This window comes from Lindgomyces ingoldianus (genome assembly GCF_010093535.1).
Source record: "Lindgomyces ingoldianus strain ATCC 200398 unplaced genomic scaffold BDR25scaffold_1, whole genome shotgun sequence".
In the NCBI taxonomy this organism is placed as follows: Eukaryota; Fungi; Ascomycota; class Dothideomycetes; order Pleosporales; family Lindgomycetaceae; genus Lindgomyces; species Lindgomyces ingoldianus.
Window position 1 is genome coordinate 617,735 of NW_022985162.1, and position 21,063 is coordinate 638,797.

At 44.4% G+C, this 21,063-nt stretch overlaps 7 protein-coding genes across 7 annotated transcripts; 3 read left to right on the top strand and 4 right to left on the bottom strand.

The window, feature by feature from the left end:
- Window positions 1-49: 49 nt before the first annotated feature.
- Window positions 50-2,425, bottom strand: BDR25DRAFT_299472 (tetracycline-efflux transporter-like protein). The gene is made up of 4 exons (XM_033689163.1): window positions 1,962-2,425; window positions 1,452-1,908; window positions 456-1,406; window positions 50-403 (listed from the first exon to the last, which is right to left on the bottom strand). Exons 1-4 carry the CDS (start codon window positions 2,241-2,243, stop codon window positions 324-326), a joined length of 1,770 nt encoding a protein of 589 aa, XP_033554420.1. The 5' UTR covers window positions 2,244-2,425; the 3' UTR covers window positions 50-323.
- A 386-nt stretch (window positions 2,426-2,811) lies between these two features.
- On the top strand, window positions 2,812-4,754 carry BDR25DRAFT_347910 (uncharacterized protein; the record flags this gene model as incomplete). Its single annotated transcript, XM_033694338.1, has 14 exons — window positions 2,812-2,836; window positions 2,890-2,915; window positions 2,954-3,048; window positions 3,121-3,173; window positions 3,241-3,338; window positions 3,391-3,531; window positions 3,564-3,716; window positions 3,754-3,801; window positions 3,853-3,900; window positions 3,930-4,042; window positions 4,083-4,111; window positions 4,154-4,356; window positions 4,459-4,515; window positions 4,569-4,754. The coding sequence occupies 14 exons, from the start codon at window positions 2,812-2,814 to the stop codon at window positions 4,752-4,754; spliced, it is 1,275 nt and encodes a 424-aa protein (XP_033554421.1).
- Window positions 4,755-4,777: 23 nt separating this feature from the next.
- Window positions 4,778-6,140, bottom strand: BDR25DRAFT_347911 (uncharacterized protein; the record flags this gene model as incomplete). Its single annotated transcript, XM_033694339.1, has 10 exons — window positions 4,778-4,810; window positions 4,844-4,910; window positions 4,942-5,021; window positions 5,053-5,142; window positions 5,180-5,212; window positions 5,268-5,322; window positions 5,385-5,838; window positions 5,865-5,929; window positions 5,953-6,037; window positions 6,092-6,140. 10 exons carry the CDS (start codon window positions 6,138-6,140, stop codon window positions 4,778-4,780), a joined length of 1,011 nt encoding a protein of 336 aa, XP_033554422.1.
- Window positions 6,141-6,590: 450 nt separating this feature from the next.
- Window positions 6,591-9,091, top strand: BDR25DRAFT_320839 (uncharacterized protein; the record flags this gene model as incomplete). Its single annotated transcript, XM_033691933.1, has 4 exons — window positions 6,591-6,826; window positions 6,887-7,209; window positions 7,291-8,972; window positions 9,020-9,091. 4 exons carry the CDS (start codon window positions 6,591-6,593, stop codon window positions 9,089-9,091), a joined length of 2,313 nt encoding a protein of 770 aa, XP_033554423.1.
- An 842-nt stretch (window positions 9,092-9,933) lies between these two features.
- BDR25DRAFT_274829 (uncharacterized protein) lies at window positions 9,934-11,455 on the top strand. The gene is made up of 3 exons (XM_033687438.1): window positions 9,934-10,194; window positions 10,255-10,971; window positions 11,022-11,455. The coding sequence occupies exons 1-3, from the start codon at window positions 10,084-10,086 to the stop codon at window positions 11,364-11,366; spliced, it is 1,173 nt and encodes a 390-aa protein (XP_033554424.1). The 5' UTR covers window positions 9,934-10,083; the 3' UTR covers window positions 11,367-11,455.
- A 1,327-nt stretch (window positions 11,456-12,782) lies between these two features.
- On the bottom strand, window positions 12,783-13,451 carry BDR25DRAFT_338400 (uncharacterized protein; the record flags this gene model as incomplete). The annotated part of the gene is made up of 1 exon (XM_033693279.1): window positions 12,783-13,451. The coding sequence occupies exon 1, from the start codon at window positions 13,158-13,160 to the stop codon at window positions 12,783-12,785; it is 378 nt and encodes a 125-aa protein (XP_033554425.1). The 5' UTR covers window positions 13,161-13,451.
- A 2,512-nt stretch (window positions 13,452-15,963) lies between these two features.
- Window positions 15,964-17,227, bottom strand: BDR25DRAFT_347914 (uncharacterized protein; the record flags this gene model as incomplete). The annotated part of the gene is made up of 8 exons (XM_033694340.1): window positions 15,964-16,044; window positions 16,088-16,153; window positions 16,211-16,270; window positions 16,319-16,423; window positions 16,482-16,585; window positions 16,985-17,048; window positions 17,100-17,150; window positions 17,195-17,227. 8 exons carry the CDS (start codon window positions 17,225-17,227, stop codon window positions 15,964-15,966), a joined length of 564 nt encoding a protein of 187 aa, XP_033554426.1.
- Between the last annotated feature and the right edge of the window lie 3,836 nt (window positions 17,228-21,063).

The following is a 21,063-nucleotide window of genomic DNA, read 5'->3' on the forward strand; positions in this document are numbered from 1 at the left end:
CTGAGGGCCGGGATACAGTTGCAAAAGATACATTGGATTAACTAGCTATTGTTCTTACAACTCTAGGTAGATTCTTGGAGGAAGTTATTCATATGTAAAAGCCTTAAAACCTTATCTACACCCAAGGAAGTCGTGATTCGTATCTTATGCAGAGGAAAGTTTGCTGCCCGAGAACCTAACATCTTCCTGTATACTTTGGCTCAAAACAAAGCAGATTGAGCGCCGAAAGTAGTACCAAAATAATGCCACGTGGATGTAGCCAAATCATTCCAGAAAACTAGAAAATGCGATCAAGCAGGTAGAAAGTATAGTAAACATGCAAATCATCCAACTATACCATCTTCCTCAACCGGAGTGGTGCCCGTTCTGGGAAATCCGTCTGGCTCGAAGTCCTCAAGGTAGACTGGTGTTCGGTCAGAAGCGCCTTCATCAGATATAGTTTGGGAAGCACTAACCATGCGGCTTCACAAGCCAACTGCACACAAAAGCCAGCCCAAAAGTACCCGCCAAACAAACAAAGACAGTCTGCCTGAACTTGCTAACCGTAGCACTATAAATCCCGTTGAAAATCGTTGGACCTATGACCCTCGCAAAGGCATGCAAAAGCCCTGTAGCACCAAGCAGTTGACCTGTTCTGTCCGGTGGCACATGCTTGGTTAACGCAGACCCAAGAGTTGGTGAGCCAATACCACCAATCGAGGCAACGGCACCGGATAGGATAAAGAGGCGGCCGTCTCGCGAAAGCGAAAAACCTAAGTATCCAAGCATATCAAAAAATATTGCAACTCGGATGACGTATAGATCAAAGCGGTCGGATCCCGAGTTTCGCTGCCGATAGGTGCCTTCTTTGCCACGGACGAGCCGTGTGATGGCTGGGAGCACTGCCATGAGACAAAAGACCCGGCAGCTGTTGACAATCGAGACATATTTGCTAGACTCATAGTCATCCCAGCCGAATTGAATGTTGAGATAGATTACTGTCACCCCCATGGCGCCCATAGCCACGCTGAACACAACAGTGTCCGTAGCAGCTAGGAGCAAAAGGTTTCGACGGACAGCAGGGCTGGAGCCAGGCCCTGTTGGATAGAGGATCTTGAGAGGCCGAAACAGGTTCACAGTTCGTAACTGATTGATCCAATCCGATGCGGGGCCGAGACGCTCCATCTCTTGACGATGTTTCTCCCGAGCGGCTTCTTGACGGGATTTAGAGAGTGATTCGGGGATACAAAATAGAAGGAAAATGATGAAAATAAGATGGCAGACTAAAGCGATGTAAAATACTAACAACACGGATCCGGTCTTCTTAATGATATAGCCCGCAAGGATGGGTCCAATGGCGATACCAGTGAAGAGACATGCATGGAAATAGGCAAACGCTATGTTCCGTTTCTGAGGGGGCGTGCAATCTGCACAAAGTTAGATAGCCAAAGCAAGAGGGGAGTTCGACTTGCCCGTAGCGTAAGAATGCGCGAGCGCCATGCCGACAATGAAAGAGCCACACAGGCCGTCTAGGGCATAACCGACTAGAATCCAATTCAAGTCGACAGACTCAGGGTATTTGGCGGCTAGGATGGTCAGAATCTCTCCCACAAGCATCCCACATGTTGTCAAGGCCAATATCTTCTTCCGTCCATATCGATCCGAGAGGGCACCGAGTTTGGGGCTTGTAATGGCCGACAGTAACCCGGAGCAGAGGGAACCGTAAAGGAGGAACAGGGATACGCGCGAAGATACCTCGTCTGTCCTGCATCGTGAACTCTTGTCCCCAAGAGCCATAGGCCCCGAATCGATAGACTTGTCTGCATAATAGTCTTTACAAATCAAAGTCAGGATCAAGTTCAGCTTGGGGACAACAATGCCACCAAACGCTATGGTGGAGAGCAGAAATGGCGGCAGTAGCCAAAATATCTGCCCAGCGTCCATTAGCTCAATGCCACCCCTCAGTAATACAGCGCACATACCGAAGGCCTGTTCCACCAGGGAAGGCCTTGAAGTTCAACGGTCCCGAACCATTCCGGCGGCGAGCTTTCATTATCGCTCTCAATGCTATCTCTCCGACTACTCCCCCCGTCACTAAGTAGTGGAACATCCTCATTATCGCCGTGCAGCGCAAGGGAGCTATCGCCGGACTTGGTCGGTTGGTCGTGAAGGACGCGTGTTTTGGAGGCACCGCCTCTGTTTCGCGCACGTAGCTTCTGATCGACTTCGGCTTCGGCTACAAACAGGGCGTCGTTCGAGTCCATGATGTTGTGAAGCCTCAGATACACTGCACACTCTCGAAGCGTCTCCTAGAGGACGTAGCGGATAGTGGGGAATCGCGATTTATCGTCAGGGCCGTGATAGCATTGTTGGTATTCACTTAGGTAGTGTTTTCTACACTGAGATCAGACAAAGATCAGATAAGGAACTCGAAGGTGAAGTTGAGTACGTCGAAGACACGGATGTAGTCTAAGCTTGGGCTCGGGGTTTCGCACCTCAGCTTACAAATGAGCTCGGAAGGGGCTTGTTTGCGACAGGAATAAATTGACAGGGTCTTCTGGTGTGATTCGCAGCATTGAAGCCGCTATCTGTTAACTGTGCGCTCGACAGACGTTGCTGAATTCCAGTTGGTCGTGCCTTGCGAATTGGAGTTACTTCATGACGTTGACAGGCGTCGGGAGTCGGCGGGCATTAACTGCCGAGCCTAACTGTGGGTGTTCCATAAAGATGCTGACGTTAATCTCCATTCTCCCTCATATCTTGGAGACGTTTCTTGCTTTCTGGGCTCCTCCTAATTGCAGGAAAGCCGCTAGGGAATAGGACTTAGTTCGTATGTACAATACATTCCAAGACGATTGTGAGTCTTGTAGGGCTACCTAGGTAATTAAAAAAAACTTGAGCTGTCCTAAGATTTGCGGCAGTCCTGCTCGAACTTGGTAATAAACAGTAAACCAATCCCGGAGAACCACGATAGCAGTTGCCTAAACAGCATGATTACTTCCAAGTGAGTCTGAAGATCACGAGTATGCAAAAGATGACCGCATATCCTCGTGTCTCTTCTTTGGCTTCGTGCCATGCAGTGCTTCCTCCATTCTTGCTTCTTCACTAACTTCATCATTGGGGCGTGGGATGAATCGACAGTGTAGCGAATGCCTGGGCAGTTCCCTATGAGAATCCAACGTATGGCAATGAAGGTTGATACGCTGTGCTAAGAATATAGGCAGTAGCATCTAGATTATCATAGAAGGCGAATTGAACTAGGCTTAAGTTCCGATACATGGCCAAAGTCAGAGCGCAGCGCAAAAGATATGCCCTCCCAAACTCAAGGCACGGAGAATTGCTGCTACTTAGCTCAAGCAGTGCTTCTCCTATTTAACTCTCTCTTAAGACGGAGGAACTCCTAATAATTAGCGGCTTTCAGTATGGCTAAGAGATCGCCTGGGGGAGAGTGCTACTCCCAGCCATTGTCTCCAATTCGTTAGAAAGTATGGCTATATCGAGTTTGCTGCCGGTTTGAAGCTGCAACTAGCATCCACTGGTAGTGCTCCATCTGTTCCAAGCTCTCACAGAATCATGCCATCAAGTCTTCTTTGCCTTCTCGGCAGATATGGGCTCAGTTTTCAGCGTCGTCACACCACTTGCCATTCCTAGTTTCACCGAATAATCCCTTCTTGCTGCTTTGGATGAACCCTGTTTGTGCCCCGAAGCCTCGCCTTGCCCTTGACGCCCCGCCTTATGTCTTCTTCTTTGCCTGCCCCTTACTCCTTCAGCCAGGTCAGCCTGATTCTCCCCCAACTCACACAAAGCAGAACTTTAGCTGAAGTGTGATTCGTCTATCAAAAGATATTCGCTGTTTGCGGAAACATATGCAAGCCCCATGTGCCTAAGAAACCCCGCGCCTCGTACCACATCCTTGGGGTAGTAAAATGCGGGGTGCTCTACAGGACTAGGAGTTGAACCGGAGTTTAACATCTGACACTTGCTCGAATACAGAGCCATATTGGAAAGTCGTAGCGCCGGGCGAGGTTGCCTTGTTGCCTTCCAATACGTGTCACTGGCTAAGGTCCAATTGTTTATGGTGGATCATCGCCTTCATATTACAGTGAAGCCAAAAGCTTATTGGTCCTCTTTTGTTGATGTCTTGTTATCTGTATTAGAGGATCGCCCGGGCAAGGCAACCACTTTAAGTCCGCGACAAGAGAAAATGAATGCACAATCAGCATCGCCCCATATCTCAAGGCCAACTTTAAACCAAAAGGCTGGAAGATGTCTAAAGATATGCCACCGGGCTCATTACAGAACCATGTAGAGCGTCGCTCCGAATTCGACAGCTGCCTTCTCTTCGGAAGTTCAAAATTCAAGCAATCCAATGCCCATGTTACTGCACACCCTCAAACATAAGTATCAGAGGGCGTTGTGCAATTAATGCATGGAAACCCGCATACGCCCTTCCTAAGAACGGGGCATGATGACCGTCAGAATGATGCCACGAGTTCAATAGCACTTGTTGGATTGAGACCTGCAGCAACCACTTCCGTTCGGAATTGCCAGCTCTGTGCTACACATTATACATTTGTGCTTTGGGAGAGCATATGGAGATGTCGGGGTTAGAGCCAGGCCGTGGAAGCGGAAGCGTCTATGTGATATTCTTCGGGAATGAAATGATTTTTCTTCAGCCTGCCTCAGTCGTTCTCAACAGCTCATCGCGGAAAGGGCCTTGCGTTCTACCGATATTAATTTATCTAGTTCCCATGCTCCTTAGATTCATATTGTAGTTACCCAAGCCCCTAATTTTCCATTAAGATTTAATGTCAAACGGCCAATAGTGAAGCTACAATGCAGATGAGCACTTACTTAGCATCACGTAGCACGTTATATCGCCCCTAGCAATCCAGGAAGGGTGTGCGCATTGCGCCGTAACCAAATCTAGACTGCCGCAGTGTCATAGACATGTTGGGTGACAGTATTACCTCATCAACCAATTTGTGCACCATGGTGACCGTTGTCAAAAATGATTCATGACGGTGGACCGATGCGATACGCTGAATCTTTGTCAGGGGACCTTGCCCTGACACGTACTGCGTGCATCTTGGGCTTCCAAACAACAAAACCCAGGCTTTTGTATGCCACGTATATCCGGTAGTTAGGAAATAGTGGATAGTTCTATCAGGAGTATCCTGCAATAGTTTCGGCCCTCCACAAAGCACCATCGTGCATTGTTAATGCGACGCGTCTCGGGCTTGGGATGGGGTGCTAGCTTTTACTACCTCTCCCCGAAAGATAATGACCCAGGCAGGTGCCAGCAGTCTCAAACCGTACAGCCCCGCAAGGGCCGAAGCATTTCTCAAAGGCCGAGTCGCATTCCGTTAAGCCATGAAGTCCTGAAGCCTTGAAGACCGTGAAACGGTGGTTCTGACCTGTGAGCGGTCCGTTTTTGGTGCAGGGGGATCGTCTGCATTTTGTGGTCTGCATTTTGTGATCTGCGATGAAAGTTTGCGGGTTGATGTAAAACGCAAAGGGAAGCGAGCACGACCTCCTGTTCCACATTTAGTACCAATTCCTCCAGAGTGAGCGCACCTGGCCTTGGGAGCGTTGTGAAATTCTGGAAAGGCGTTTGAGGAGGCTGCCTGGAATACCGGAATGACTGTGTGCTTGAACGCAGCCTCCTAAGGCAGCTGGTCAATGCCCTCTCATTGTCTCCGTTCAGATGGTGAGGCCCAAGTTGCTCAAAACAAGACAGACCCATGATCAAATAAGGCGTGACAAGCTGAAAGGACTGAAGGCTGGACGGAACACATTGAATATTTAATGATGGAGCCTGTGGGGGCTGGAGCCGGTGAGGGGTCAGCAAGCCGGAAACTGGTCGCCGCGAGCATCACAACCACTCAGAAGGCGAAAGGAGGCAAAGAGGTTTTTGGCTGAGATCGGGAGACTGCATGGCTTATCGCTACTATTGGTTCGATAAGTGGGGACGATAGATTGCGGTCGTGGAGGCTCTTGTGGTAATGACCCCACTGCTGCCTAAGAGGCGGAAATGGAAGCGATCCCTTGATGCAGGCTGTGACCACACGAATGCAGTGACCCGTTGCCTACGGTTCGCAAATTTACGCACCGCTTTGAGGCTCCAAGGGTATTTCAAAAGGTGGACTTCTTTCCGTCATTGCTCCTCATACGACTGCAGCCTCCTACAGACCAACACTACATTACCAGAATCATCCTCTTGTACATTTCTTTTGAATGCACCCGGCTACAGCTAGCTTCTCTCCCACTAGATGTACCCCGTTCAGCGTGGAATTCAACTCTTTCACCGGAAACTCCTTTCCAACCGTTCTGTTCACAAATCTGGCCCCCACATTCCCTCGCCCATTTATCGCGCATTGCGCTAGCGAGCCAATAGACACGTTGTTGTCAGTCTGAGAGAAGCAGATTTTGCTACTCGCTTAAGGCTGCAAAAAAGCTTGGCAAATGCAATCTGTCAGCCAGAGCCTTGGATTCCGAATACGAAGCTTGCGCCACTCATCGTCCAATTGCTACTCATCGCTGGACATACGTCGACTTCGCCGTCCTTTGAAATATCAACGGGAATCGTCTTGCGGCTCGTGGTCATCAACATGACTAGTAATGTGGAATCCCCCACACGCTACATCAATGCACTGAGAACTCAGCCAAAGATCGATGTCTCCAAATCTGAGAGCTTACCCTGCCCATACTGTAGCCACCAAGGAAGAATATTCCACAACATTGACCAGCTATGGGATCATGCGACCTTGGAGCACAGATCTACCGTAGAATCACTCGGAACTCCCACGAAAGCCCGTAGCCAAGTGAAAGATGCGGCTCTGCAGATGTAAGTGATAGAGTCACGTGTACAAATGCCCTTTGTCAGCATGTTCTGACTGTATTGTAGAAGGGCTGTGACTGAACAGGTGTCGGAAGCTACCGCTGGTGGTGGGTCTACTACTCCTGACCTCACCAATCTCTCCCTAGTCGAGACTGCAAAGGGACGCCAGTCTCCTTACTCAGGCAAGAAGAGACCTGCTGAGTCTGATTTCAATGCTCGTCGTGGAAAAGTACCAGGACACACAGAGATATATGATCCTGATTATTCCGGGAACATCCCACAAACTATGATCTCTGAGCAAACCCGCTCTAAAATAGCTGACCCAAGGCTGTTTGACCCAAGCAAAGTAACCAAAGGTACTTCGACCCCCGATCCACCAAGTGAATGGAGTGTGGAAGCGAATCGATCACAGTTCCAGCCGATCCAACAAGGCCGTACTTCAAGTCCCCATCCCCAACTACCACATCGAGGTTCTGCCCCCAAATCATTCAGTCCCAAATCTCAATATCATTCTCCTCAGCCACAGCGCCAACCGCCGGGGCTTATCGATATTCAACGATATGACGCACGCTATCCCGGCCTGCTCCTCCAGCCAGACTCTCGACCAATCTCTCAGGAGCAACTTGCCTCAGAAGTTAAATCCATCTACGCTGGCTTGACAATGGTGGAGACCAAATGCATCCACGTTGACAGAGCCCAAGCGGCAGCGGTGTCGGATTCGGATGCTGACCCCAGCTCTAAGCTCGCTACCGACCATTGGCAGGCTCTTATCGCTCTCCATAGAACGCTCTTGCACGAACATCATGACTTCTTTCTCGCATCACAACATCCCTCAGCCTCTCCTGCTCTTCGACGTTTGGCCTCCAAGTACTCAATGCCAGCCCGCATGTGGAAACATGGTATCCATTCATTCTTGGAGTTGTTACGCCGTAGGCTTCCTGAAAGTATTGACTACATGCTAGCTTTCATATACCTCGCATATCAAATGATGGCCCTTCTTTACGAAACTGTACCAGCATTTGAAGATACTTGGATTGAATGCCTTGGCGATTTAGGCCGATATCGCATGGCAATTGAAGACGAAGATATCCGCGACCGTGAGACATGGGCTGGCGTTGCTCGGTCTTGGTATAGCAAGGCCGCTGACAAAAATCCATCCGTTGGTCGATTATATCATCACCTGGCGATCCTTGCTCGTCCCAACGCCCTCCAGCAGTTGTACTATTATGCGAGATCTCTAACCTGCGTCAAACCTTTCCCCAGCGCCCGTGAGTCAATCTTAACACTCCTAGATCCAATCCTTGGTCGCCCTACTACATCTTATTCACACGCTTTGCCGATCGATACTAGTTTCATTCAGGCGCATGGCGTTCTCTTTGAGAAGTTAACGCCTGAGACTTTCGAGGATGCTCGATTCGCGTTCCAAAGCCAGCTGGATAACCACATTGGTCGTGTTACTGCAAAATGGAAAGAGCAAGGAGTATACATTGCCGTCACAAACATCTCTGGGCTTTTCGATTATGGTTCCGATGATTCCATCCTCCGCCTTATTCTCGAACTTCACGCCAAGCAGCTTATGCGGAGTCGGACTTCAAGCCGATCATCAACGCCTTCAGACGACGACTTAAGCAGGTCCTCGTCTCCTGTTGATCACGACTCGACAATACCATGCATCACCGAGGCTGAAGTGCCTGCCAAACTTGATATCCTTTCAAACGATTTCACTTTCTCTCGGGCCTATCTACTGACTTTTTCCACACTGTCGCTAGTCCTACGACGCATTGGTGATAAGAATGTTCTTCCCCATATCCATGTTTTGCTCTCGTTCCTTTCCAGTTTTGCCTCGATTAAATACGTTGCCCACCTCATTAATCACGCTCCTTGGTCCGAAATTACAATCTTTCTGAATACGTTACTCAAGTCTGAACGGCCCGAACAACTCATCACTGGACCGATCTTCCCAACCGATCAAGCTGACAATCAACCCTTACCCGAAGATTATCTCATCCGTGGACAAATTTGGAGCCAATCGTATTTCCCCGAGAACTGGTTTGCCCGAGAGCATGATGAGGAAGAACGTTACTTGGAGCTTGCGTCCACAATCAAATCCAGAACGGAGCGCATTCTTCACCTTGGCCACCACCTGTCTACTGTGAGTAGTGAGATTTGTTCCCCATTTCATTTCTAACTTTGCTTTAGTTCAATCGCTGGATTGCATATGACCAACAGTCTCATACGTTTTCTGTTCTTAATTCCAACGACTCATCTTGAACTACTTTCCACTCGCTGAGGTTCCCATTTTGAAGTGTCTACATGCCTCAAGGGCGGGCGCTGTATGCCTGACGCCTCAAGCTCTTTTAGTCATCCTCCTCCTATCCTCTTCTGCCTCAACGTAAAGTTTGGTTTTACCAGCTGGAGATGAGGGCTTGGAGATTGTCGTGGTTGAAGAGCGATGTGAGTCTCGGAGTCGTTTGGTGGACGTCTAGCTTACCTCAAAACGGCCAACGGAGAAACTGTATGGGCTGAAGTCAGATCAACAAAGCAAGCGGCGTGGGTAGCCGACAAGAGTGACTAAATGGAAACGGACTACTCTTTGCTTCAAGGAAAGCGTGTCAGGCAGAGCAGCTGCCTCACCGCATCCTACAACTAGGGACCAACATAGCGAGCCCTGCCAAATTGCAATTTCTACACTTCAAACACGTAAAAAGAATATACGTTATAATATTTGATACTATTGCCTTGATTGACAGTGTTCGCATAGTTTCATACTATGAAGTACATGGGCTACGCGGAGCATGGTGTCGCTTATGGCATATTAAGGAACATCCAGCAACGATTCCTGCGATATACTTGTAATCAGGTCCAAAGTTCCTTTTAGGATTGGGTCACGTGACGCCTCCTTCACCCGGTTCAAATTTGAAAACGAGACGTTCTTTTAAAAGAAAGTGGAAATTGTGAGTACTATAAGCCCCCGCAGGGTTGTGACATGCACTTGAATTCTTAACCGTGGCGCCGAGGCGAAGTTTTGAGTCGTCAGCCTCCACGTATCCTTTCTCGGGGCCTCAATTGGCGCGACGGGAATGGTTCCGCTTTCCCATTGTGTTGTTTCCATTCACCAAACGACGAACTGTTTTTCCTTCATTTCCTTCTTAACGCATTTTGCCCTCTCAATCGCCTGTGACAACCCTCTGGCAGCATCAATGGGCAACCTTTTCTGTCCCTAAATATTCTCTTCGCCTAGCTGAGGGCGCATTTTGGTGGCCATGGACTCCCTCACTGTCCTTGCGCAGCGCACTGTAGCCCTGATACAGGACATTCCGACTCCTACTCTAGTCCTATCTCTGGTCATCTTTGCCTTTGTGCTCTCCTGCTCGGTAAGCTCGCTCGCAACCAACTTGCCTACCCACGCAGTTTGACGCTCATGATTGGCATAGCTCTACTTCGCCCTCGTCCTCGTCGCCCCTGTTCCTCGTCCTCCTCACCGGTCCGAGAAAGCATACCTGACTATACTCCCGGACGGCAACCGGAGCGAAAGAAAACAGCTGCCCTGCTGGCTAGACACATGGAGGGCACACAAAGAGCTGGCCCAGGAGAAGCGCGGTACTCCCCCAGGAATTGAGGAGGCCGAGCTGTTTATGTCGGTCGTGGTTCCTGCATTCAATGAGGAAGAGCGACTGGGTGGCATGCTCGAAGAGGCCGTTGGCTATTTACAGAGCGAGTACGGGAACGCCCATGAAGGGGAGAAAGGTATTGGCAAAGCAAAAGGCTGGGAAATCATAATCGTGTCCGATGGCTCAACTGACTCCACCGTTGAAAAAGCCCTCGAATTTGCCCGAGACCACCAGCTATCACAGCATCCGATGCCCATCCCCGGCCCGCGGAGCCCCAACCCCACACATTCAACCCATATTCCGCATGGCTCCATCCGGGTAGTCGTGTTGGAGCAGAACCGGGGGAAAGGTGGAGCCGTCACACATGGCATGCGACACGTGCGCGGTCAGTATATCGTGTTTGCCGATGCTGATGGAGCAAGTCGTTTCGAGGATCTTGGCAAGCTCGTTGAGGGGTGCAAGACGGTCGAGGACAGGCTTGGCAGAGGAGTAGCAATTGGGTCTCGAGCTCATCTTGTTGGAAGTGAAGCCGTGGTCAAGGTATGTAACTGGTCACTCTCACTGTCGTTCTTAATCTCATCGGCCACCAGCGCTCCAAACTCCGCAACTTCCTCATGCACTCATTCCATCTTTTGTTGCGACTAATGACTCCCCCTGCCACTGCGGCAGTCAAAGATACCCAGTGCGGCTTCAAACTTTTCTCCCGGGCTGCTCTACCGTACATTATCCCATACATGCATTGCGAGGGCTGGATATTTGATGTTGAGATGCTCATGCTCGCTGAGAGTGCTAACATTGCTATGGTCGAAGTCGCCATTGGCTGGAAAGAGGTCATGGGTAGTAAGCTAAACGTCATCTGGGATAGCTTAGGCATGGCATGGGGTCTAGCAGTACTGAGAGCTTCCTGGGCTCTAGGGGTTTATAAAAGAGCTTAGAATACATGTTTCCACATAGAGCGCAAGCGTCTCTTTCATACTGATACGAATCACAGGATACAAATGATTCTGATCGAGGGCTATCGAGCAACCAGTAGACGATGTAACTCAGTGTTTCCACTATTGTGTACTGAAGCATTGTTTCCTCAATACTGTTACCTTCAATGTCCCAATGGCTCACATTGTTTGCCAGAAATATCCTCATGATTGTCATTCCTCCTCGTTCAATAGATTTGCCTCAAATCCAATATGCCTCTCTCCCAAGTCGTATCTCTCTTCACCGTTCCAACTCCACACAATTCTTTCTCCCAAAATGTCCTTCCAATCAGAGATGGATACCCGCACCCGACTATTTTCGGGAGTGTCAGGACACTTCTTCGAATGTCTATCGCAGCTCAATTCACTAACGGAACCGTCCGGCCCTGTTCTGCAGAAGATCTAGTCGTCGTCCACCTTCAGGCCACTCTCTAAATCGCAACTGACTCAGCAGAAGACTAACGAAATGATTTTCTCGACACGGGGCGAAAGCCTAACTGGGAACATGTCGTGGACGACGCGGTCCAGAAATTTCGAAACGTGTGGTTTAGTTCTGACACACGTGTCACATCCCCAGTGCCGCAACCCCGATAAGACTATGTCCCTCGAATGCATCTTAGCTGCCTACTTGGATCATACTGTTGACCAAGGTCGAGAGATTCTCGACACCCCTAAGAATCGTACTCGCTTCCGACGAGGGCATTGGTTCTTGTTTGCCTCCTTTCTCGGCCATTTCGGGACTTAGGGAGCTTGCCCTTAAGCCTGATAGCAAGTATAATGACGAGAGGTAGGGCAGGGTGAATAATGATGGCTTTCCGTATTCAACTAAGGCGTACAATGATTGGAGCTATATTGCGAGGGATGTCTGGCTAGAATACATGCAATGGACAGGTCTACGGGGGAAATAATAGAGGTCTAGCTCAACTCGCCGCTGGAGTTAATCTTTGTGATAAGAACACATGACGAGCATGTTGTGTTCGCTGACAGATTGGGGAAGGCATACACCACCATATAACAATCAAATACATACGATTTATTAAAAGAACTATGGGCATGGTGTGGATGTGATCTCTAACAGAGTGTTGTGTATGGAAGCAACATTGTTACCTTCGAAATAGATATGCAAATATAATTTAATCCAAATCACTACATGAGTCCTTCTATCCAGAATATGTACAAAGAGTGGGAACTAACCGAAGCAAGTTCAATAGAAAGTCACGGAAGATGTATACATGAAGCGACTGCTACCGTGCATTTACCGCGCATTTACCGACTTAAAAAAAGAGAGGTTCAAGTTGGCCCTGTGCCTATTCCCATACCCCAGAACTTCGAGAACATCTGCTGATAACCCCGCCACCCTCCCCACCCACATTGCTCAGTTTAGCAAGCGATATTGGTGTTCCGGACCCAACAGTCATCGGTGAAAGGGATCTGGTGGCAGATAACCTTCTGCGTGCCATCGCACCATTCGTTGCCGTCGACAACGCAATTGTCGCCAAAGACAGAGCAACTGTCAAATTTGTCGCGCTTCTCCTTGGCTGCGCATGCTTCCTGGGTATACCGGACCCAGCAGTCGCTGCCGAATTTGTGGCATACAGAGATTTTGCCGGTCTCGGGATCGCAGAACTCTTGGTCTTGGACGGCGCAGTTGCTGCCGAATACAGAGCATGGTTCGAACTTGTCGCGTTTGTCCTGGGAGGGCATACCCATGGCAGTGAGGCCGAGCATGGCGATAGCGGTGATGATTGTGAAGCGCATGTTCGAGTTTTGGGGGTTTGGATCTGGGGTAAAAAGGAAAGAATGTGTTTAAAGAAGGTGGGGCTTTACTAGCTGTTGTAGAAAGAGAAAATTCTGACTTTGAAAGACCTGTAATTTCTATGAAAGGAGTTCTGGATGAAAAAAAAAATAGATATATACACACGGCATACTTATACAGATGCTGAGAAACACCACAGACTCTCTAGCTTCATCGCTGCACCGTAGTACAATGGCTGTGATGTAAACATCGGACAGTATAACGGTCTGTGTATGTTAGAGCTAGATACAGTCTCCCAATTGGAATCGTAAGTTGTTCAGTTGAAACAGAGCCTCATCGGACACTTTTGTGGCGTCGGAAGACTGATGTGGTGGTCGGGGATTACGTGAGAAACCCTTTCCGCATTCGGCAAACAATCTCTGGGGACGACGAGTGACTTTGCAAATCCTGGTCGCCAGCGAAATCCTTTCCACACGTCCCTCTACACCACCGTCAATGAGCACCTTCACTTGCCTAAGGCCTATTTATCCTCGGTAAGTTCTTTATCTCTTCTGACTCGCTGAAAATCCCCTATGATTTCACTGAAGCTGTGCGCCTAGATAATGCTGGTTGCGCTTTCAAGTTGTATTTGTAACCAGGCCAAGCCACTATCTATGAGTGCCTCTCTCCACATGCCATGGCTGCCCTAGAGGCTCCACGTCAATACAACACTCTTCCGTTACACCACCACGCAGCCTTACAGTATTATCTCTCTGCTTCTGGGCCGGCTTCGTAAGGATTCATGTCGAAAGTGCCACAAGTTTGGAAACCGCTAAAGCGGACGAAGGAAAAGGCACTCTCCTTATACGTCAAGACCTTTCTTGGGTGTGAGGAAGACAGTCGCAGCACCTCGAACGTGTTGTTCGTTGCTAATGCATGGGACTGGGGGGGGGTTCTTTTTTTGCAGTGCCATCGCAACTTTTCTCTTCCTTGTGCCGCACAAGAGAGTTCAGGAACGGGCCAGATGTGTCTAGAATCTACTCTCAGGATCCGTGACAGTTTCCAGTAGGCTCTCCTTTCTACAGATTGCAGAGGGCGAGATGACAGTGTCGGTTGTGCCACACTCATCCAAGGAGTGCCTAGTAGAACCTCCTATCTCTAACGAATTGACGCTCAACAGAACTGTAAGTAGCCCTTGACACCTGGAAAGTGATATTCACTTTTAAGGTTATGCAACAATATGTTCACTGGGAACGTATCACAAATTTAAGACGCCCAGAGTCAAGAATACATGCTGTTAGAAAGGGGACCAATAGTCCCATAGTTATCCAGGAGATAGCGAACCTCGGATATGGCGCTAAGGTTGCCTGGCCAAAGTATCTGCATTAACATCGTTCCTCATAGGATATGACGTTAGGACGTTGTGACAAGTCATGCATTTATACGGATTAAGAGTGTAGCGCTTGGGGGAGGCCTTGAATTGAGCTAGTAATGATTTTACATCACTGAGCGTTGGCGGACGGAGGTGGTTTGAAAGGTAGAGATATTGGAATAAGTTTTTAGGGGCCCAGCAGAGTTTTTTTAAGTCAAGGTTTGATCTAGTCACTCTTTACGGTCAATTAGATACTCAGAGTGGCCTATGAAAATGTCTGCGGGTGGTTAGTTCACCAGAAGTCGGAGTAGAGGGCAGTCTGCACTCACCACCAGTCTGCACTCACCACCTTGAGTGCTTCCAATGTATTTGGATAGTTGGTGTACGAGATTACAAGAGTCTTCCCATTGCGATAAAAATATGGATATGGGATTGGCGTGTATGGAATTCCATCTGAATTGTCGCTTGGAATCTTGCACAGTGTGACTGCATCTGACCATGGGGCCTGAACTGCCTGGTCCTCAGTCAGTTTTTTTTAGTCGCTCCTTCTGCAAAGCGATTCCGTTCTAGTAGTTTTATGCCTCAAATTGTGTTGCAGAGTCAGCATTTACACTTGTGGCAAACACTTGAGTGTTTTGTCCGTGACCAAACGCATAGATTTACTCAGTGTCTCGATACGCACACACGTCGCCGTGCCATGGCTCACTGCTAGCATTCCACCAGTACTCAGCGGTTCGGAACGCAATAGGGACATCGTCATTGACAGCCACTGTTGCCACTCTTGCACCCACTATCTTATTGTTGCTGCCGGGGTGATGGTTCTTCAAAATTAAACAACACCTTTGCCATTCGCAGTTTCAACTACTTTTGTGATTCTTATAGCATCTAGTAACGGGTCCTCTCCGTATCGAGCTTCAAATAGGCAGAGTTGCTCTGGCCAGCCGTCTTAGTAGAGCCTGGTGTCACAAACTTGCAGTGGATCCGAAGTCGCCAGCGCGACGCTGTCGGAGGTCATTCTATGCCAGGCGTTGGAGTAGGCTGCGTCGCGATAGAGGGTATCGCCATATGTGAGGAGTTTGTCACCAATCTTGCCCTGGAAGCCGAGATCGCGGACTACGTTGGTAGTAGTGCTGTGAACTTGACAGGGAGCTTGGTGCGGCGACTAAAAGTGATAGGGATGGCTATTATTGTAGTTAACAGAGGAGGGATGATCTCGCGACGCATGATGCTGGCTTCGAAAGAAAATAGGAAACCCGAACAATAGAATTGGAAAGGTAGAAACTTTTGGAAGGCTTGCACAAGAAAGATAGAATGTATATAAAGAGTGACACGAATGAAGAAGGCCCTGTTTAAAGAGAATGAATGAAAAAGACAGTGTTAAATGAGCAGAAAGTTGAGGCTGATCATTCATATTTAAAATTTATGTCTTTAACCTGATTTGCGCAGACTCAACCTCAGATCAGCCTCAGAAAGGACATTTGATTCCAGGGAACCGTTGAAAATGCCCTAGAATATGACTGCGGCCTCGGTGAATGCTCTTTGAGGTTGATTAAAACAGTGGTTAGCACACAGTTGTACGAGATATTGTGAACTGAATTTGATCCCTGCTGCCTTTGTAGACCCAAAAGCTTGTAAATGATGCATCTATCGCATTCCATCGGTCGAAGATATCTTAACACTGGGTGATCGATCTCAGGGAACGGGTTCTTCGTGAAGTTTCGGTAGACTAACCAGTTTCAATGACGATAGCCAGTTCGGCCACTATGAAACATGTAGCTTGACGTTAAATAGCTGCGCAATTTCTAGTACAGATGGCTTCTCTGGCCGCCTTAGACCTTTTCTAAGTCTTGAGATGGCTACGAGCAAGTTGTGGAGCGCATCAGTGATGCGAAGGAGTTTGGCGAAGCACGTATCCTAGTAGGAAGGAAGCAACATGAAAACTGGTGCTAATCGTAATTTATATGTGGAAAACCTTGTGTAAGCGACGCTGAATGTCGACCTCGGGAATTGGGAGATGTTGTTGGACTTGCATAGCACGTGCTGGTGACAATATTTGGAAAGGAACCTTGGGATTATCTCACGAGTCAGACCCTCGACCCAGAATCGCCCTTAACTTATTTAGGAATAGACAGAACTTCTAAAACTTCTAAGCTAATTAAAACTTCTAAAAACTTCTAAGAACTTTTAAACTAATTAAAACACACTAAATAAAAAAGAGGCAATTCTGTTCTAAAAGTTTAAAAGAAAATAGTAGTTATTTATATATATTTTAATTTATTTATTAGCTATTAGCATTACTATCTTTAACAGCATACTTTACCCTTTAATACTGTGTTAAAATTCTTAAAATTACTATTATTATAAAGCGCTTGTCCTGCTTTATAATATATATTAAATATAGACAATGCTAGCACTCTATCTAACGCGCTAGTAGACGCACTAGTAGACGCGCTAACTATAGCTCTATTTTGTAACGATCCTCATGAATCGTTCCATCTCGGATGGCCCGGAAGGCCCCTGTATCGGCCCCGACCTCGACCTGGCCCCGACCCCTGCTGTTACCCCTATTCCCTCATGTATTTAGTCGCACCTCGCCCCCGTAGCTAGCTCGGTAGTTTTCTGATATCCTTTCGTACAAGGCCTATAGGTGTCAATGGCATTCCCAGGTTCTGAGTCCCCACGCACTCCCATATGCCTCTGAGTGGATTCATACCGCATTCGGACCCATTGTCTTGCCTGCGCTGTTACATATTTAGTAACCCTTTTTTATTATTAAGCTTACCTTTTAGGCTTTTTTAGCTAATAAGTAACTCTCTAATTAAATAAAATAAAGATATGTTTATGCTAGATTAACCTATAAACTATAATAATAATGTAAGTGCCTCTAGCAACTTTACCTAGGCAGGCAGGATCTCTGGCGCCTCTACGCGGCGTTGTAGTCCTATGTCGCGGCGTGAGAAGTTGCAGTATATAGTAGATGTGTTATAAACTGTCCAATAAAGCTTTTAAAACTTTATGCTAGAATAAGTAGATAATAAAAAAAAATAATACACTCCTTAAGCATTACTAGTATTATAAGGCGTGTAATAGGTAGTGTGTGCTAAAGACTTTAATAAACTTACTCTTTAAAATAAAAGTCTTTTATATAAAAAATGTAATAAATTATTATACTTTAAAGCTAAATTAGCTAGTATAAAAGAGATACTTTAAAAATTTTAATTTTAATATAAATATATTAACACTTAACTTTAATAATGCTAGTTAAACTATTTAGAATTAAGTGCTAACCTAGTATAACTTTATTATAAGCATATTGCATAATTTACGCTAAGAATATGTAAGCTACTAAGGTGCTAATAAGTCTAATGTAATTAAAAAGCGTGTGTTTACTATTACTAGTATTATGTGCTTCTCTTAGGCTAAGAAGAGATTAAACACTTTAGCATTTATGCTAAATGCCTATCTTATTAGGTCTAGAATAAAGTGTTGCGTAATTAAGGTCTTAAGTAGACTTAAGTTATGTTATTTATATTATTACACTAATAAGCTAATAAATAAGGTTGTAAAAAAAGCTTAAGTATATATGCTATCTAGTACTTCTAATACTTCTAATACTTTTAAAACTTCTAAAACTTCTAAAACTTCTAAAACTTCTAAAATTACTTATAAACCTCTAGGCTAATAAAAACTAATAGTGCTAAGAAGAATAAATTATAAGTTTTTATAAAGAACCTAAAGCTAGTACTTACATATAACAACATTAACTTTATAGATCGCACGCGCTATAAGAAGGCAGGCTATACAGCTACTATGCAAAGCATGACAAACGCTGTAGCTATTATAGCTTCTAAGCTACCTAAGTCTAGTCTTACTTAGTCTATGCACAACCTAGCAGTTCCTCTAAATTTTAAGGACATTATACTTAGCCCTAGATTAGATAGGCTAGATAGTATTAATAATAACATATTTTAGAGTTTTATTACTAATTTAATTAAGCGTCTTTACCTAGAAGCTGTATTACATGTCTTTAGCAGTAAAGCATTCTTTAAATACCTAGCATTTTTTATTTTAAACTACTTACCCTTAGTTAAGACTAAGTATTATTAGTTAAGTGCTATATTTAATAAGAAAGGGTTTATTAGTAGAACTTATAAAGTTTATAATACTATTTAGCTAAATTAATTAAGTCTAAACATGCTTAATAACCTTACTAATATTTCTAGGAATAATTTTAATAATTACTTTTAGTTATGCTATAGTAATTAGCTTACAGCGTGTAATATCTACTTAATATAAAGTAAATAGGTTTAAGCAACTTAACTATATAATAAAAAGTAGTAGTTGCTTAGTGTTCTTATATAGTTTTATGTGCAGATAAACCTTTTATTAACTATTAGCTAAATGTATTAAAGCCTAGTTATAGTAGATAAGGTTGCACACTATACTATTAAGTTAGATATTGTTATGTAGTGTTAAACATAGCTTATATAGAATAATAGTAAATACTATCTACTAGAACTATTAGTTATTTAGAGGTTTACATCTTATGTTACTACACTATTCTATGCTACTATGCAACGCTAACACTTTTTTTTAAAACACATAACTAACAAGTTTTTTTTAGAGCGCCTTAGTTATATAAAAAACACTATTAGAGATCTTTTAGTAGATAATTTTTTATAGTTAGTTAAGAACATACACACTATTACTTTTAAGCGTTAGGTGTAGGGTTCTAGCGCTAGTGTAGATGATGTTAAGTTCTGTACTATGTGTTGCATGCTCTAGGAGATTAAGCTCTTCCTTACAGTACACTATGCTGTTAGGTACAGCAATATTAGTATGTTATAATGCCTTGTAGATTTTCTTATTATTATTTTCTTTAGCGCTAGGCAGATAAATTATAGCTAGAAGATGCTTTAGTATTACTAGCTTCTCTTACTAGCTAACACTGCAGAGTTATAGCATACTATCCTTGCATCTAGTTTTATAAACTAGTATAAACAGAAAAACATGTTTAAGCTAATTAATTTAGGCCTAAAGCATTTTAACTGTAGCTATAAAATTAATTTAAAGAACTATAAAAACTTTATATATAATATTAATTAAGTATTTAACTAGACTTGCCTTTATAATGTCTAAGTAAAAAAGGTTTAGATAGCATTAAAAAGAGTCTTTAGTAAGAATATACCTAGTAGTTATACTTCTGCTATTACTATTTAAGACATGTTTCTCTTAGCTTAAACACTTATTATAGATAGATTAGTAGCGCTTTAAAACTTAAATAATTTAGTAAGCTATAAGTTCTTTAACTTATTTAATATATACACTGCTAAAATAAATATGCTTAAGGTAAAGGTTAATAAATTTAACTGCGCACATGTGCAGCTTTAAGGCTCTATAGACCTTTTATATCTAACTGCTTAACTTAACACTACAGATAATTCTAAGTTTACTAATATTGCTAAGTACACGCGCATAGTTAGAGATAAGTTTAATGTAATTATAGACCTAGTAATTACTAGTAGTGCTACTAATTAAATTAAAAGCTAACAAAAGTTCTAATAATTAATAGCCTTTTATAATTACATTAAAGGTTTTTAGAAGTCTATAGAAGTTTCTAGAAGTCTATAGAAGTTTCTAGTAGTCTATAGAAGTTTTTAGGAGTTTATACAAGTTTGCAGAAGTTTATAGACAGTAGAATTATAGAGTTATATACAACATTAAAAAAGCCTATCTATAGGCATTCCTTAAAGCGCTTCTATTAAAGCGTTTTTATTAAAGCGTTTTTATTCTAGCATTTTTATAAAGCTATGTCTATTAAACTGTGTCTATTAAACTATGTCTATTAAAGCGTGTCTATTAAACTATGTCTATTAAAGTGTGTCTATTAAAGCGTGTTTATTAAAGTGTGTCTATTAAAGCGTTTCTATTCTAGCATTTTTATAAAGCTATGTTTATTAAACTACGTCTATTAGACTATGTCTATTAAAGTGTGTCTATTAAAGTGTTTCTATTCTAGCATTTTTATAAAGCTATGTTTATTAAACTATGTCTATTAAAGCGTGTCTATTAAACTATGTCTATTAAAGTGTGTCTATTAAAGTGTGTCTATTAAAGTGTGTCTACTAAAGTGTTTCTATCCTAGCATTTTTATAAAACTGTGTCTATTAAACTATGTCTATTAGACTATATCTATTAAACTATGTCTATTAAACTGTTTCTATTAACTAGGTAGCTTATAGGTTAAAGTTGTTATGTGCGTTACATGTATAACTGCCTATAGCGTTAGCATAAAAGTTTCCGCCTAGCATAAGTGTAAAGTATGTAGCGTTACTGTAGTATAAGGCAGCATCTGTAATAAGGATATTATAGGCGCTAAAGTTATTATTATAAGATAGGTACACTAGTGTAATATTTATTTACTTTAAGCTTATTTATAAGTCTTAGAAGATTATTACTAATTAGATATACTAGCGTATAAGCTGCCCTACCTCTTGTTTAATAGTAAAGCAGTAATAGTAAATATTATAGGCACTATGTTTACTACTTCTACT